Source organism: Erithacus rubecula, assembly GCF_903797595.1.
Source record: "Erithacus rubecula genome assembly, chromosome: 5".
Lineage (NCBI taxonomy): Eukaryota > Metazoa > Chordata > Aves > Passeriformes > Muscicapidae > Erithacus > Erithacus rubecula.
Window position 1 is genome coordinate 56,357,184 of NC_136687.1, and position 19,087 is coordinate 56,376,270.

Below are 19,087 nucleotides of genomic sequence, written 5' to 3' on the forward strand. Positions count from 1 at the left end.
AAAAGGCAAGATTATCATTATTCGGTACAATTTCTCTGCATGAGCAAGTGGAGTTTTGTAAGGCATTTGAAATAGATATATACAAAACTGACAACATGCTTCAGGATGTTGAAAATGTTGGATGCAGTGATCTGAGGTGGTGATGGCATTCATGATTTTATTGCCAGATTTGTGTTCAAGTTAATTCTTTGACCTTTTGTAAGTGCTGCAAACAGAGCAGGACTAGTATAAGCAGTTTGAGACTGCCCAAGACACGTGTGCACACGGGGTTAAACATTTCTCAAAGCATTCCTGAGACTTTGACATTTGCAAAGCTGGTTAAGATTCTGTTTCCTGAGACATGACCTCGTTTGATTGATTCACTTATGACTTGCATGCCACAGTTTGCCTGCCAGATATAGTTGAATATATATTTGTTTCATGTAGGTTTGGATGGATCAGAGATGTAAAGAAAGGGGTATTAAAATGTCCTTTTAAATACTACATTCCTGTCATAATCAGGATTAGAGAAGTAGAGGGATGAAAATGAATGTAAGATTCAAGACAGAAAAAAAGAACATCTAGTTTCATATTAATGAACTTGAATGCCTAATTTAACTTTTGCTGGAAATTTTGCATTTTAACATGATTCTAGTTCTAAAGGAAGGTACAAGTGATAACTACAAATATATTCAAATAGTCCCTTGCTTATTTTCTATTTGCTAATTTGCTATCTATAGTTTAAAAAAAAAGAGTTAAGTTTCCAAGTTATAAATAAGCTAAGAATGAATAGCAGTGTAAATAATGCTTTTTTTTCTATAAATAATAATACATCTGTTTATAACTTTTCAAGGCAAGCACTGGATTCTATGTACTGGAAAGCAGTGGCAATGCCTCTCTATTTAATCTTGAACAGTATTTTAATAATGAATTTTGTCAGTGAGAAGAACATCTCTGTAATTCACTGTTGAATTCACCTGTCTTGTATTGTAATATATGGCCTGGTATGAAGCTTCATGAGAATGACCAAAAATCTGCAAAATCTCACCCCACCCAGAAGTAAGAAAGAGTCCTGTTATTTAACTTAGGCACAGAAAGCAAAAGTAGTGACAAATCATGAGTAGCTTTATGGCAGGCACCTGGGAATGCATCTATTAACAAAAGTTGAAGTGCAAAATGAGAAATGTCTTTTTTGGAAGGAGGGGAAGCTTGTTTTCCTTTTAATGAAAGAATTACTGGCATATCATCCCACTGGCAGCATTGGAATCTGCTTGTTGGCAGTCACTGAAGAGAACATCCCATTTTGATTTAAAGATGATTTTCTGCTTCAGACAAATTCCTGCAGTGGTTCCCATAGTTAATATTGCACAGGAGTAGCAGAACAAGTGATTTACAGTCAACCCTGCTGTTTTATGAAGCATAGCCTTTTATGCATATATTTTCCTTTTTTTTTGCTTTTCCCTGTGTTACATCAAGGTGCTATGACTCTCTTTGATTTGGACTTTGTGTTCAGCATACATTCAATACGTGTTAACCTTACACTTGTTTGTGCAAGAGTTCAAACAACTAATAGGCAACTTTTCATTTGTTAATTATTCTTAACCTGCTAACTCTGTGAGTGCTCAGTTGTTACATTTAAATGCTTTGAAATGATTCCAGTTAACTCTGGTGTTCTATCTTGTGGAAGCTTGTGCCATCCTCTCTGAGTTTTCCTCTGAGGAGCTTTCTCCTTCACTTTGTTAGAACAGAGGAACAATTTAAAGTTTTCCAGTATAGGACTGCTTGTGTGGTTTCTATGCTCTCCAATCTGACTTGAGAGTTCTTCCTTTTCCTGTTGCTCCCACCAAGAGTGCTTTAAAATGTGTTTGGCCAAGTCAGGAAATGGATGCAGAGGGAAGTTTTGTGCTGAGAAAACATGCTCTGGAGTTAGGATGTAGCTGTTCCATGGATGACTGTGCAGCACCCAGTTTGGCCCAGACTTGCCAGCTCTTTGGTTTCCAGTTAGCTGCAGGTTAGTGTGCTGGGCTGGCTGCTTAGAAATGTGGGTTGTTCTGGTTACAGGGAATTGGCAGGATGACTCCCACAGTAATCCCTCATGGCTCCAGGGATGGGTGGGAGCAGACAGTGCTGCTCAGATCTGTGCTGTGCCAGATCTCCAGGACATCACATATGTGTTTTATGATAAGAATTTTTCAGAAGTGTTCCAGAAGGCTGGCTTAAGCCTGTGATGTTTTATCTGAAGATTTTTCACTATAAAGGGAGGGGAGAGGGGAGGAAAGAGAAAGGTTTCTGTTGTATGTTAGGGGGATTCCAGACAGCTCTGCCTGAGCTCTTGGCATCTCAGCCCAGTGCCTGTGCTCAGCCCTGTCCTGGGCATGATTTTTTCTGTGAGTCTGCCTTAGGACAGACCAAAAGGATCCTACCTGCTCTCCCACACCTGCAGTGTTCTTGCCGTCTTTTCCATGCTGCTATTGTGTTCAAAAACTACCAGCCTTTCCTGAAATTTCAAATACTTTTAAAGTTTGAAGCCTTGTTTGCATGAGATGGAACCCTGCTCCATCTTTAGGGAAATTTCATTTGAGTTAGTAGCTGTGCAGATCTAGTAAGCTACAGTTTTCTCTCTTATGATGGAATATTTTGTCCTCCTTTTTTCTTTTTTACTCTGGCCATGAGACTTTATTTCATAAGTGCACTAGTGGATGCTCACCCAGTCACCTCAACCTCTTGTTTATTGACTTCACACCACTTTTATTTTATAATTTAGCTTAAGGTCTTATCACTGTACTTAAGTGTGAAAATATTTGGAGATTTATATGAATGCTTAATGGATTTAACTGTCTTAAAAGATTATTATTTGCCACTCACTGGTCTATTCCACAGTTGTCTGTAGTGCTTCTTGTTGCAGAAATTTTTGCATCCTCTAATGAATCATTTCTCCTGTCTCATTCTGGTGTTTAGTCATTGAAGCCTTCAACCTGATCTGCAAGAGTGGTACAAATGAAGCAGTTGCAATTTTGGGTGCAGACTGGAAATTTCTGAAATTTTTGCATTTGTTTTAATTTAATTTTCCTGATAGTGGATTAAATTAAGAAATTTTGTAAGCTTGAATAAACTTGGAGATGTGGGTTTGTTTTGTTTTGAGTTAGAAGCTTTAACTTGCATGCTTCTATTATTTTACCCCAGAGCTTGCTTGCTTTTTTTCTTTTTATTGCTGATGCTGATGTGACTCATCAATCTGGCTACAAAAACCTAACCCATGCTTTTTTTTCTCTAGGCACTCAGTGTTACTGAAACTCTGATCAAACCTTTGGAAAGATTTAGGAAAGAGCAGCTAGGAGCTGTAAAGGTTTGTTCCTCCTTGCCTTTATAAGTTTATTTAATTTCTCTACTTGGATTGGATTGTAATAATGACATCTAATTGGCAGAAACATCATTGTTTGTATTTTATGTGTTCACACTTTTTTTTTGTTTCTACTTTGAGAACTTGCTTCAGAAACAAATGGAATGTTTCAAGAAGAGAAGAATGTGTCCTTTCCCTTCCTTATCCCTACCTCCCTTATCTCCTCTGTCTGGAATAGGAAGAATTCTGCTAACAGCCTGCCCCCCCTTCCTAATGGGTAACCCTATTCTGCTTTGTATTTGCCTGCAGTTGCACAATCAAAGGCTGAAAAATATTAACTACCTAAAGGAGCTCTCTCATCCATATGCTTTTAACTGCATTTTTGCTACCTGCTAATGAGAATTGCTTTGATTTAATTTTTTAAAAAATAAATACCTCATTGGCTCTTTTTATGGATGGGTATAATAGGGTTAAGGATCATAAGGACAAGATCTCATTGAAAGTACTTTTGATAATAGTGTTTGGTCATTTTATTAAAGATTGTCACCAAGTTATGAACAATTTAAGAAAAAAAAGCAAAGTAAACCTCATGTATTGAGTACAGACTCATTTGGATAAAAGATAACAAAAGATAAGATTTGGATAAAAGTAACAAGGACAAATTTGTATCTGTCTACCTTCCTTCTTGAAGTAAGAAATATAAGTGTTTATTTTAAAAGTGGAAAAGAAGGAAACCAGCATTTTTTTCTGGCTTTCTGTTGTAAAACTCAATGCATTTTCAAAATAACTGCATATGGTTTATTTTACAATTTCATGACTTCATCACCAGTGATATTTAGTAACTAAGACAATGTTTTACTTATGAGAACACTATACATTTTGACTTTGGCAGGAATGATTAACATGTTCTGCATATGATTTCAGTGTTCATGAACTGAAAATGCTCTGCTGATCATAAATCCTTTCAGCTCAATGGTACAATGAGCTTTGTGTCATTTTATGGACTTGAGAGAAGTGTATTAGGTGACCCAACCAGCACACAATAAAAACTTGGGCTGTAATATAGCCAGTCTTCCAAGGAAAAAGAGAATTTGTTCTGAATGTAACCAATGTCATAGAAACAGCTGCGTAGTGAATGCATTATTTCAGCAGTACTTTTGCTGTTAAAGAACATTGCTGTTTTTGGGGTGAGAACTCCTACTGCTTTAATTTATCTCATATCTTCACTCATTTCCTAGTCAGAATTCTCTCCCTTATTCTTCTAACACAAATTACTTTCACACAGCTTAAATCTCCTATTTTGTTTGGAAGGACTTTTTATTCCTTGTGTCCCTGTTTCTGTGAAGCTGTAGCTTTTATTTCTGATCTAACTTTTTTTTTTTTTTTTCTGACAGCATTCTCAATGACCTTTAAATAGAAGACTTACATAATTGTATAATGTTTAAATAAAAACCCTCTAACAATATTTAGCTCCAGCTAAAAATATTTAGCTAAAGTGAATATTCATTCAATATAATCAAAACACTGACATTGGAAATGTAACTCTGCTTAGCTCTGAAAACCAAGCTGTGGCATCTAGTGGTAAAATACTTCTGCAACATTGTGTAGTATTTGCTGTAGGAAAGATTTATGCTCTACCATTATGAAAAAAATGTTGAATCTGCTGCCTCAGATTTTTTTCTGCATCTTACATCCCTTTGTTGATGAAATGGCCTAAGTTAGGTTTAAGAAAAGAAGAGGATGAAAGTCTAGCTTTATAGAGCTGGAAGCTGAGACACATATTGAATTACCACTTAGTGAAAGGTGTTGCTGCACTAATCCTGACTATGTGTGTGGAGTTTCTGGTTTTGCCTGTTCAGAAGTTGAGATAACTCTTGTTTTTTGGTGGTTTTTTTTTTTTTGGTTTTTTTTTTTTTTGTTTGTTTGTTTTTTTGGTTTTTTTCTGGGAGCATTCAAATATTCACCACATCAATGGAAGTTTTGCTAATATAAACACAAATTCTTTCACCTCTTTCTCTGCAATCTACTTTGTTCCTAATTCCTCATATTGCTAATATGTTGTCCCTAATGCCCCTGATACTATATGCATATCTTCATGTTTCTCAGTTGATAATAAGTATTTTTAAAGACTCCTTTTTGGAAGGAAATTCTGAGTCTCAGAGTATAGAAAAAAATTCTGGTAGAAGTCTTTGCTAAGAAGCAATCCTAAACAGCATCTTTAATGTAATGCCATCTTCAGAATCTAATAGTTCAGAGAACAAAAATGTGTGTGTCTTATAATATAGTATATATAGTATTATTCAAAATGAAAAGTTAAGAGGAGAAAAAAAGAACTGGAGAAAAAAGTAGGTTAGAATACATTTAAATGTGATTTCATATTTACAGATGAGGAAAAATATTGTGATTAAACTAGCATCTTTCTGATGAGTAAATCCTTAAATACATAGGTAACTACTTGATTTTGCTGATTTGAGGTTCTTTTCAACTGCAATTAGATAAACTAAAAATAGCTTCAAAAATGGTTGGTTGAATTTATGAATGCTGATTTTTGCCTTTATACACTGGAACTGAAGAATCAATTTTTTTACAATATCTGCTATGAAGTTAGATTCAGAAACTCAGATTTTCTTAAAAAGAATTGTAGTGACTGTCCCACTTGCAATATGTTGCTTTTGTTGAAATAAAAAAATGGTGTAATCCAGAGAAATGGATTTACATTGTGGAAATGATATTCTTATGTGCCTGTGAGAGTTTCTCTTTTGAAACTATGATATTGAGTTTTATGGGTGTTTTTTAATTTCTATTGGGATTTTATCATGGGCACAATAAAACTCTGGGAGAAATATGAATTCAGCACTTAGGTTGTTGTACAGCTTTAAAATGAAGAAAACATATGGAATAAAGAAGTGTATTTGCTTTGGGTTTTGAGCTGTTGAAACTTTACCCTTGTCAATTTTGGAAAGTTATTTTTTCAGTGAAACTGGTATTTCCATGTAATGTCTTTTATTCAAAAACAAGGTGGTGTGGATGATGCCTGGAAGTAATGAAAAATGCAATAAATCAAGAAGAGGTCAGGTTTTTTTTCTTTTTCAGTTTAGAAGATGTAAGCATCTGTGTGGTAAGCTACACCATGATGCTATGATGTAATTTAGTTTCAAGTTAACCTTTAAATTAATTTTTAAAATGAGATGGAGCATATTTTTCTCTGCTTACTGGGGCTATGATATTTTTTCTCTTTTTTCCTGATGAACTAGAACTTTAAAAGAAGAAAAATAGTACACTTTTATATTTACATGGTTGCTACTTTGTTTCTGTGTTTAGGAGGAAAAGAAGAAGTTTGATAAAGAGACAGAGAAGAACTACAGTTTGTTAGAAAAACATTTGAATTTATCAGCTAAGAAGAAAGAGCTACAATTGCAAGAGGTATTGTTACCACTCTTTTTTCATGCAGGCTGAAGGCTTTGGAATTGGTAAATATATTTATACAAACACAGAAACAGCATTCTTAGTGGTAAAACAAACCCATTTTCTCATCTGGAAAAGCTGGAGAGAAAATCACAATGTGCTCATCTAGTACCTTCACCTGAAACAAGGGTTTGTGTGTATGAAGCATTGAGCATCATGTCATTTTTTTTTATATGTAACTAAGGGAATAGTGAAATGCAAACATTCTGTGAAAAACTGCATTTCTTACAAGGCTGTACCAGTCATGTAATTTCCATTACATGGGGAGTATTGACTGAGTGTCCTGTAATAACACTTGATGCAGAGGACAGCAAGACTCTTTTCCCAAATAAAGTAGATTTGTGCCTTTTCTTTTTTTCATGTTTTGAAGATTTGTTTTGGGATTTTTTTGAGTAGTGCTTTAAAAAAGTTTGTTGACAATTTATAACTGATAGATATATTTTGCCTGGCATTCTTTCCGTCCCTCTGGGCTTATTATCATCATCAACTTATTTGTAATAGTTTTTATTTCTGGAGCAGCAGCAGATAGCATGTGAGAAGACTGCCAGGAAATCTTGTAGAGACTTGCTGTAGCCAGAAGGACTTTTTTCCCAGATAAATGTAATTATGTCAGAATTATTGATGCTTTGACCATAAAAAACCTTAATGTTTTCTTCAGGGATAACTTCTGTCCCTGCCCTCTACCCCATCCCAAATATTCTATGCCATTTTTCATAAAAAATGGTTAATATTGCTGGCAGAGTTACCCAGGAACTTCTCTACTCTTGAGTTTCACTAAGATGTCACTTCACCATGCTGCATTTGCAACATAGACCCTCAAATGTGTGAGCAAGTGTCTTTTGGGAAGTTGAGTTGTCCCAGTGAAGTTATTGGGCATGGCTCATGTGTCAGGACCTCTACTTTTGTCAAATTGATCAGTTGCCAAAGAACCTGATGCAGAGAAAATGATAAAGGGCTGATTATGATCTCTTGATGAAATATGGTTCTCAATATCAAATCTGAAATGAGACCTAACCTCAATGGAAAAATACATACTGCCTCTAAGAGGTATTTTGAAGTATCACATATAGCCTGAAGCTTTAGAGCATGTGTGAAATCTAGAATGAGCAAATAGATTTGTTTTACATGTCCTTCAAAGTTCATGAACAAAAATTCTGAAATTCTTCAGTCAGGCTCTCACATTTGTGTTTAATTTTGAACTATGAATGTCAAGCAGTTTGAAGAAAAAAGGCCCTTGCAGCATGTTGTCAGAGGAAATATGAAACAATTTCTTGCACAAGATTAGAGAACAGGTGCATATAGTTGCATTATAATATATATAATTTAGTTTTATTCATGTCTAGTTATATCAGCTCTTGACTGGAGTAAATAGTGCAGGTATACATTGGACAAAAACTTGAAAAATGTGCCATAGTGTGGAGTATATCTTAACATGAAGGCTCTCCTGGTGGTGGGATACTCCTATAATTTCAATGAGACACAGTGTGAGTCTTATTTCTTTCTTTCTTCAGCAGTACACAAACTACAATGCAACTTGCTGTGTGCATGGGGAGCCTCATGACTCAAAAAACCAGAGTTGTGGTGGTGTATTCTGGATTGTATCCTCAAAGATCCACTTCAGAGTCTCTTTCTAGGGTGTTGTGGTACCCGTCATGTTGATATGATTAGAAGCTTAGCTGACAACTCAAACAATTCCTGTGTTTATAGATTGACAGCTCAAACAATTCCACACTTTGTGATGCATCAAAATGGCATGGCTTGTTGAAACACATTTGCTTACTGAAATACTTATCAGGGCTTTATTTATTTAATGGCATTTGTGGTTATGCCCCTTTAACTGCTCACAGTTCTCCAGCACAGAGCACTAAAGCCAAGCATGTCTTAAGGCAAAACTGTCTTAAAGCTAAATTGGCTTATCCTCTTAAAGCACAGCACTCACTGTTCTGCCTGCAGGATGTAGACTCAGTATTTAAGAGAGAGTCTGATAGTAAGTCTTGTCCTCTTTCTCTACTTCCTTTGGTAATTCACTGTAGAAGCATTTTGTATTATCTTTGTAGGCAAGACTAAGTGTTAGTTACTTAGAGCAGACTTTTATGTATTTTAGTAATAGTTTCTATTACCAAGCTTTAAGATTCAAGATGCTAGGATGTAAAATATTTATATGCAGATGGATTGCAGCTGAAATGTAGCATTAATCTGGTGTTGGCATTTCTAAAAATCTGTGCTGAATATCAGCTGCAGGTAGAAAGGGTGCATTTTCTCTGAGGAAACTTGTAGAATTGTACCAATAAGTGAACTTTTTTTCTATTGCATTTCTTGCCAGTCAGATTGAGCCCAGGTGGGGGATGGGTGCAACAGCATTCTGGCTATTTACAACAGTTATTTGGATTATAGTATAAAACTTACAGCACCAGCACTTTAGTTTACAGAAATCACATTATCTTCCTTAATTTGATTGGAGAAATCATTTCCCCCTTTTCTAATGGAAGATGCTCTTTGCTACTGCACTCTGTCTTGGCAGGTACCTTTGCAATGCTGTTAAAAGTTGGATTCCCTAGAAAAGAAGCTTGAAGTGGCGTTGATGGAATTTTTCTAAAAAGTCTAGCCTCATGGTTCAAATATATATTATCTAGTGAAAGGGAATTGCTGCTGCCATTTAAGAGTAAATAAAGGATCTGTGCTGTAACAAATCCCTCAAATATGGTGAAAATTACCTGCTTGCCACTTATATAAGTGTGTTATCCTGAAGCTGTCTGCAGTGAAACTTCATGAGGTGTGCTCTGTGTGCAGGCAGATAACCAAGTGGAGCAGAACAGGAAACACTTCTATGAGCTGTCCCTTGAGTACGTGTGCAAGTTGCAGGAGATACAGGAGCGGAAGAAATTTGAGTGTGTGGAGCCTGTAAGTACCAGTGAATTCAACCTACCCTGCCTTCCAGAAGGGATGGAGAAGGAAAGCTTTGGATAAAAGCCAAGCTCAGCTTTCTGGAAAACACAACCAATTGGGTGACTTAACAGAATTTAAATCAGCTTGTTACATCTGCACAGATTCCTAGTGCAGATAAACTTAACCAGGCATGTCAAATCTTACCTCAGGAATAAGAACTGATTTGGACCCACTGATGTTGATTTTCAGAAAATGTGAAATCTTTTGTTGTACTGCAAAAATGTAAGTTCACATTGTGAGAGTAGAGGATTCAAGAAGGTTTTGGTGTCAGGATTCTTGCCTTTGGTTTTCTAACCAATGAAATGTTATTGCTGACTAATGCAAGGAATCTAATTTTAATTATGAAGGTTGGGCTTAGAGGCCTGCTAATTGCAGATATAAATCATTTAGGAGAGTGCTGCTGCATGGGAAGCCTGTTACTGGGTAGCCTGATAGGTTTAATTTCACTTGCAATTGAATCTGTGCAGAAATTAAAGGGTTTAATTGAATTTTAGTGAAAATCATGCATGCACTGACAAGACTTTCTTCAATATATGAGAAGAACTTATTCTAAAATTTTCTGAAATGTGCATTAGCTTGATATTTTAAATACAAATTTATCAAACAACAAGAGAACAGTAAGTGTAATACTGAGAATAAAGGGAGGATGGATTGTAGAAGCAACTTGCGTTCTCTCATCCTCTGAAGTCTGTGCTTTTGGGCCAAGTCTGTCCTTTTATTCTGATACAATTACTTTAATGTAATAATGAAAAAGAAATTTCAAATTACCCTAATCAAAATAGCTGGTGATTATGCAGTTAGTAAGAACTGTCTATTTTAATATAGATAATTCCTGTATTAAAAAAAAATGCTAAAATATTTATGGGGGAATACATTTCTGCAATTATATCAGCATTGTTTAAAGAATGGCAAAATGCTGTGAAAAGAATGGTTGTGTGGGTTTTTTTTTTTCTGTAGATATGTTGACTTTTTTATTTTTTATAAAAATATTTAATTTTAAAATATTTTTCTAATCCTAAATAGTTTTGCATTTGGTAATTGTGTTTCAGATAGTTTGAAGTTTCCTCAGAGCCAGACTAGAGAAATGAAGCTTCAAATTATGTACTTGCAACATGTCTGTCATTTCTGAAAGCTCCTTCTAGATGGGGCTGAACTTTGTTGCCTAATTTCTACTTGAAGTTTACACTAGCTTAGAAAGCTGAAAATATTTTGTACCAAATTCTTATTTCCTTTTCCCTTAATAATACTTAAAGTTCATGTGCTTTTCTGCATTTTTTGAAAGCAGTTTGGTATATGACTTCAGACTTTCATTGAATAATAAAAAACCTAGTTATTTGGCTTGTTGTCTTAAGGGAGTTGTTCTTGCTTGCTCACTTGCTTTCTCCCAGCAATTTGAACTAAACAGGAGAGTTAGGAACGACTACACCTCATGCTGCTTCCAGAGTAGTACAACTTGTTTGTTCTTTTAAATTGAAATATTAAAGTCAGCATATGCTGAGTTGCTGGGTCACTTGCTGGTTCTGACAGAAGGTCAGTTTTGTGCACAGAAGGCAGCAGTGGGAAGCTTCCTTCTTCCAGCAAACCAGATGACTGATGTGAAAGTCATCTCCACGTGGTCATTTGCAGAGAGGAATGACCAGGAAAGAGATGACTAAAAGACAGAAGGATCATTATCTCACAAATGTGCACAAATGTGTGTTCCAGGATCATTGGTATCAGAGCAGTTGTAGGAAAAGGCTACATAGGAAAGTTTGGGAACATGGGATATACATTCCCTATGGTCAAATGGAAAGTAGAGATCAGCTGTGAAATTCCAGAGGCAGGATCATCCAAAATGTCTGTATGCATAGATCATCATTAGGATTTAAATATTACTCATAAAGTGTAGGCATTATTGGAAATTTAAAAAAAAAAAAAAATTTTGTGATCTAGCTTTCCAAAAAAGCCTATGTGCAGTAATTGAATTGAAGAAAACATTTTTGTCCTAACAAGTCTTTTATTTCTATTTCAGGTGCTGTCATTTTTTCAGGGTTTGTTCACTTTCTATCACCAGGGATATGAACTTGCTAAAGACTTCAATCATTACAAAATGGCCCTGCAGATAAATATACAGAATGTAAGTCGAGTCTACATTTGTGGGTAAAATCACTCACTGAACTCGCTGCATGTGCAGTATCTGTAATACCAACACTTAGTTCCATGTCAGTGCATTGCCTGTGAATTTTGGGGATATGGTGCCATCTCCTGGATACCCAACCACATCACTGAACAAATCATCACTAATTCCAGCGAGTTCTTTGTAATTTCTAATAATACTGTAAAAAGCAAGCATGAAGTAAAAGGCCTCCACTCATTTTTTAAAAATTTTTTTTGAGACAGAAATAATGCAAGAATTATTTAAAAATTAATGAAGTCTGTTAAAAATGCAAACAACACTGGATAATTCAGAGTATGTGTAATGAAACACAAAGTTTTCAGCATTTTGGGTGTGCTTTGAAATTGAATATGTGGTGGTCATGTCTGGGGTCATTTCCCTATAGGCTTACATTGTTCATAACTAAAAAAAGGGAAGAACAGCTGGTCACAGCAGTGTGGAGATTGTCTGAAAGGGCTGCTGCAAGACAAGAACATCCCTGTTGGTTTTGGGGTTGGTTTGTGTAAGGAGACTTGTTGTTGGCATCCATGGCATATTTGACCAAATGATGTGTTCCTTCAAGGACAGTAAACAAGGCCATCACTAGTTTAGTGTGCCCTCATCCCAAATCTCCCAGTGTGATCTGGACTGGGAGATCAGGGAACAAGGTGAAGGCTGAAGCAGTGGGACTGACAGAGTCACTAGTCAGGTGATCTGTTTGCTTCCTTGAGATTTATGAGGAACAAAGCTTTCTCAGAGGAGCTTGGGTGTGCCAGAGGCTTCTTGGTAGAAAGCAAACCACACATCATACTGCAAACAATCAATTCCTGATGTTGCATTTGTTTTGTTGACCTCTGAGGGCATCTGGAATTAAGACACAGAAACTACTTGTTGGAGAGGACAGTCTGTTTTTAGAAATGGCTTAACTAGCAGGGGGTGGAAGGAAGGATTACAGTGGTTGTAATGCATAGTGAAGTGATTCACATGCTGTGATTCCACTCCTTTAATTTTCTTCCTGTATGGTCAAGTGTCAAGTTTCCTTCAGAGCTGTTGTTTGGTTTGAGAAGGGGAACTGATTTAGTGGTAACTTCATGAGCAGGCTTTTGTGGCAGAAGTCAATGCTTGTGGGGGAAATGTCTGGCTAGACTGGCAGCTTCAGTGTGCTGAACAGAGTGAGGAACAGCATAGAGGGGAGCTGATGCTGGATGAAACAGGAAAGGGAAACTCTGATACAGTTTTGGAGAGCTGGGTTTCAGAATATAGATGGAAAACAGACAGTGAAGTGAAGTGATGTGTAGAAATGATGAGCAGTAAGAAAGTAAGCTAATCCCAGCAGCAGCATTTTCAATTGACTGAATGGCATCACAGTGTGCCCCACCAAATTCTAAAGAGCTTGAGCTTTGCAGCTCAAGTTTTATGAATAGATAGGGGCTGTAGAGAGAAGGCAGAACAAGGCTGAACAACTATCTGATGTAAAAGGAGTATAGAAGGAAGCATTTGAAAAGATTGAGAGGGCATAACACACTTTCCTCTGTGTTGAAGATCAACAAGACATCCTAAAGGAAAAATGAGCCTGTGGTACAGCTGAGCTGTTGGCAAAACACTGGATTGATGTGCTAGAAATTCCAGGGTACAAGATCCAGTATAGACAGCCTAGCTGGATATGGAAAGTGATTTAAGACTTGCCAGTATAGCTGTAGTAGTTGCCTTTCCTTTCATTCAGGTTGTCTTTACTGTGAGAATTATTCTAAGGATTTCTTCTCTGTTCACTACCACAAACCCTGCTTTCCTCTCACTACCCATCTCCTCCTCCCAAAAGAAAGAAACCCAAGCTCTAGAAAGCTGATCCTTCCAAAATCATGTTATCTTGTATGCTTGTCCTGGGGAAAAGATAAAATAGGTGAGGCAACATTTTCAGAAAAATCAAGGTGCTCTCAGAAAGCAAAAAGACACATAATCATGCATCTGGAAAAATGTACTTTCCTCAAAACACATGTACCAGTTTGGATTTTAAAGTGTTTTTCAGTGTTTGCTGCTCAGACAGGTGCATTTGTAGAGAAAACTAGCTATTGTTGTGATTGTTGTGATTTTATTTGCTCATTGACCAGTGTTTTTCAGACCAAACCAAAGAGTTTCCTGTGCCAGATGTGAACTACTCTTGTTTTTTGTGTAGTTCTATCATATAATTTGTGTGTGGCATGGTTACTTTCTGATTTTTTTTGCTAATATTCTGATAAATATTTCTTCTCCGGATGCTTGCAGACTTTGGAACAAGTGGCATTCAGGAATAATAATCAACTGGACTTCCAAGTTTTGTTGTGTTGTTTTTGCATGCTTCTGCACTTGGCACACATATATTCTCAATCTGTATACATTGTTGATGACCTTCCTGACACTTTTTTCCTAAATCACCACAGAAAATCCTCTACTTCCTGACAATTAAGAGTCTCATTAATTAAGCCAACATACGTAGTAATATTTTTCTAAGGAAATTTCAATTACATTGTTTTAGAAACCTACTCTGGCAGTCATAGTGTGCTTTCTACAGTCACAGCAGCTGTTGTCTAAACCCCACATTGATTTTGAAGAATATCAGAAAACTTGGAGAGTAAACACATTTATGGAAATTGTGCATTGCCTATCCTAAAATGGCCTGGATCATTGTCTCCTTTTATAGCTATTTGTGGTGGGTTGGTCCTGGCTGGATGCCAGAGGCCCACTGAAGTTGCTCTATCAATGCCCTCTTTAGCTGAAGAGTTTGTGGATCAAGAACAGGACAGGGAAATCAATTACAGACCAATTAAAAGGCAAAACAGACTTGACTGGGAGAATGCAGTTTAATTTTTTACCATATTAGGATAGAATAATGAGAAATAAAACCCAAATCTTAAACATACCTTTTCATGAGCCTTCCCTTCTTCTGTCAGTGGTGCAGGAGAATGAGGATTATGGTCAGTTCTTCACATTATACCTCTACTGCTACTTCCTCCTCAGGGGGAGGACTCATGACACTCTTCCCCTACTCCAGCTTGGGATTTCTGCCACTTGAGGCAATCCTCCATGGACTTATCCAATGTCCACAGGAACTTCAGGGGAATCTCATCTCTGGCACCTGGATCATCTCCTGCACCTCCTTCAGCAGAGATCTGCAGACCCCTCTTGGGGTTTGCAGAGCTGTTCTTCTCACATATTCTCACTCCACTCTCTGGCTGCATTTGGCATTGTGTGGTTTTTCCCTCTTAAATACATTATGGCAGAGGCTGTACTGTGTTCACTGATGGGCTCAGCCTTGATCCATCTTGGAGCTGTCTAGCACTGGCCCTGTGGGACATGGAAGAAACTTCTACCACCTTCTCACAGAGGCCTCCTTTGTAGCTCCCCACCACCAAAACCTTGCTGTGCAAACCCAGTATGTGATTCCTATCAGCCAGGAAGAGTAAGTCTTTCTTCCTCTCTCATTACCAAAGGGTTTCTGCTGTCTCATTTTAGACACGAAATCGTTTTGAAGGAACAAGGTCAGAGGTAGAGGAGCTCATGAACAAGATCAGAAGAAATCCTCAGGAACATAAAAGAGCAAATCACTTCACCATGGAAGGCTATCTCTATGTGCAGGAAAAAAGTAAGATGTATTTTGTATTCCACAGCGCCCATATTGGGCATATGGGCAAGTCTTATCTCTGCAGGTAGCAGGAAGATGCAAAGAATTTACAGTTGATTAAAGAGTCACCTAAGTATATTTTCAAAGTTTTTAACAGCATTGTTATGTGTCTCATAAAAAGAATATGGAGCTGAAAATGTGGCAGTTTTTAGTAAAAGTGACTGGATTCAGGGAAGTTTTGTTTGACCATAGAATGGATTTCATCTTATTTTTAAGTCCTTACTAATGACCTCTCCTAGAACTGTCAAATGTTTGTTGTCAGCCAGCAACATAAGTTGTCAAATTAGCCTCTGAAAATTTGGCTTGTTGAGTATGATGAAGTTGAGTGTCATTTCCTTGATTCATTGATACACTTTCATTACCTAATTGTGATGATAGGGTCAAATAAAGCAGGCTATATGTTAGGTAGCTGGTGTTAAAATTCTTGCTGTGAAGGTGCATGTCACATAAATCATATCCTGTCAACACTTCAAACAATTATAAATCTTTCTCACACTGCTAAAAAAGCCAAACAAGATGCAGAGCTCTTGTTGCCCAAGGAATGACAATTTATTGTAATTTATTATTTATTTTTAAACATTTTGCATAAATCATGTTTTTAAGATGTTTGCTCTTATGGAGTGAGAAGATTCATCGGTAGACCTATTTTTTAGGAAAAGTCAACTAATAGAATGGAGGAGATGCAAAGGGTCAGAACCCAAATTTGAACAGTTACATTATGGTACAAATCTCAGCAATACTATTTGCAGTAAGCTGGCCTCTAAACTGTCTCCTGTATAGGGTATGCACTGATTAATAGGAAAGAGTTCTGGTGTCAGAAGTTGTGATCAGACCTTAATCAAGAGATTGTTTAGAGCTTGCAATAGAGGTGTGGTAAACTGTGGTTATTTAGCTTCAAGTTACCAGGTGTAAATTTAGCTTTCTGCTAAATAAAATCTCAAGGGGGTATTTGCTTTATAGGGGAAAATTATTTTCTCTGTAGTAGTGAGAGAAAGATGCCTTAATAATTCTTTGCATTTGTCATTAAGCATAAGAGTGAAGTAAAACATGCATCAATTTTTAGAATAAGCAGTGGTGAACATTTGTATGATGTTGTATAATATTCTTAATTTGTACCTTTGCTTTAAATACTGCATTATTAGAAATTAAGTAGGGCACTTATGTATCATTTTAGAATACAGGAGAAGAGAATGCAGGAACTGGAAAAAGTACATGCTTTTTATTGCTTTTGTGTTATGTAGGGCCTGCTCCTTTTGGTTCCAGTTGGGTGAAGCACTATTGCATGTACAGGAAAGAGACAAAGAAGTTCTCCATGATCCCATTTGAACACAGATCAGGAGGGAAAGTTGTATGTATATTTATATATTCTACTCTTACACTTGTCCTCTATTAAGATCAGAGAATGTGTCAGATGTGCCAAGTCCTTTCCCCCTCTACCTTCCTTGTCCCTTTTTTCCATCTTTCCACATGCAATTCAGTCTGCATTGAAGGACATCAACCTAAAGTATGGGTGGGTTAATAGGAAAGAATTCTCTAGACTTTTCAGTTGCTTCATTTTGGAAGACCAGAGGACCTGGCACAGATAACATGCAATGTTTCACTGTTTGGAATCATATTTATCCACGAGGGCTTTAACTTTCTAAAGTATAAATCAGGAAAATATAACACACCTAGAAATTTCTTTATTAAGTTATTCAGTTAGAGTTTTCTTTTGGAGATTTAAATGCTAGAAGTGAGACTAGAAAAGTGGGTTTTCATAAGAATATAATTTTTACTGATAACTGAATGTAATTTCAGATATCTTTAAAAGCATCTGTATATCCAAGACTTTGATATCTTTAAATAGCTTTAATTCTACTGAAATAGTTGGAAGTTGATGTCACTCATTACCTTTAAAGATGACACATTAAATGAATGTATTGATAGGGACAAAATGTATTTTGTTGCAAGGAAAAAGGATATCTGAATCTGGAAACTAAGGCTTGAGTCAATATGCTATAAATGCAGCACCCTGCTCTGTCTTCACTTTTGGTCAGAAAATCCTGTTGTAATTTTATCAAGTTATTATATCCTATTAATTTCAGCAGAAGGGAGATGGCTTTCATAATTTTGAGGACTTATTTACTAATATATTGAATTTGGAAGAATCTTTCAAAAGCTTTGGAAAGCCTGATATACTGAAAATTAGTGGTATTTGGTTTCCTTAATCATTCACTACTTCTATGAATTTTTTATCCTAATTTACTCTAATTGTAATAAGCCATTTTAATTAGTACAGTTTATGGTGTGTGTGTCTGAGCATTCAGCCGTTATGAAGCCATTTCTGCTGCATTGAAAGATTTCCCATTTGGAAACTCCTGCAGTTATTTCCTCTGCAGTGACAGCCTTCTATGTCTGGAGATGCTGATTAAGACAAGAAATAAATTAAAATGTGGAGTTAATCCTGATTTAATCTGGTACAACTCAGGCAGCATTCACAAATGAGTGTGTGATTCCTGGGTAAAATAAGATCCTGGTGTTGGTCTCAAAGAAAGTTGGTTTTGTAAGACATATTACAAATAGTAAAGAATACTTCTTTTGTTTGAGACAGTGTAGCCTTTACTATGGAAGACATTGTGGCTGACATAAAATGGGAAAAGTCTCTTTTTGTGTTTATATTGTAACCAGTGTAAAACATTTTTGTTAGTTTAATTTATTGTGGTACTGAGTCATTCTGTAAAGTAGCAGCTAAAATGGACTTAATGTTTTTAGATCAATGACCACAGAATTTGTTATTGTGTGGAAAAGTGAACTGCAAACATGGGCAAATTCTTTTGCAAGTGTCAGTTTTCAGTATAGCTTTTGTCATTTAATATAAATTTACTTTACTTGCCTTGTACAGCTGGCTTACTGGACCTTATAAAAACTTGTGAAAACTGGGTCAAGCTTATAAAAACTTTCTTTTCGCAGGGTGATGCAGAACTCTTTGTCCTTACATATTGCACCAAAAGAAATGCAGATACAATAGACAGGAGATTCTGTTTTGACTTAGAAGCTTCAGACAGGTAAGCTTGTGATGCACACTAGGAAGAGCTCTTTTTAAATAGTAGTTGTGCTATTGTGTAGTAATACTAATTACTTATACACATTCAAATTGTTGCTGTGCTTTCTTCTGATTTCTTCAGTCCTCAGTCAGAGTTCCAATGGGAATGGAGGAGCAGGCAAGCACTGCCATGGCTCACTGGGTTTTACCTCAGCAGTGTGTAGCAGAAGCAAACTAAACTGAAATGTAGACATTGCCTGAGCTCACATTAAAGAAAAGCACAGCCAGAGTTAAGAGGAGCTATTAAGAGTTGTTACCGTAGTGAAGAAACATGGTTTAAATTAAAGTACATACAGCCTTAGTGAAAGACTGAGTACAACAACAATTTATATAGGCATGACCACATTGTATCACAATCATGTATTCTAAAGTGATGGGCTGCTGAGGGGATATGGTGCATTTTCAGATTTAAATAAGGTTATTGGGATTTTGGGGCTTTTTATACCTCGTATAATCATCCACTGCATCTTGAATGTTGCTTCC

The 19,087-nt window shown here is 36.5% G+C and overlaps 1 protein-coding gene across 2 annotated transcripts in view; it reads left to right on the forward strand.

The window, feature by feature from the left end:
• ARHGAP10 (Rho GTPase activating protein 10) overlaps positions 1-19,087 on the forward strand; it is a 135,001-nt gene that overhangs the window by 47,792 nt on the left and 68,122 nt on the right. Inside the window, exons 4-10 of one of the 2 annotated variants that reach the window (XM_079305953.1) lie at positions 3,254-3,325; positions 6,641-6,742; positions 9,575-9,685; positions 11,742-11,846; positions 15,354-15,483; positions 16,764-16,870; positions 18,472-18,566. In XM_079305953.1, the coding sequence (XP_079162079.1) occupies positions 3,254-3,325; positions 6,641-6,742; positions 9,575-9,685; positions 11,742-11,846; positions 15,354-15,483; positions 16,764-16,870; positions 18,472-18,566 (722 nt within the window). The remainder of the gene's footprint in view (positions 1-3,253; positions 3,326-6,640; positions 6,743-9,574; positions 9,686-11,741; positions 11,847-15,353; positions 15,484-16,763; positions 16,871-18,471; positions 18,567-19,087) is intronic. The other variant, XM_079305954.1, reaches the window with a different exon arrangement.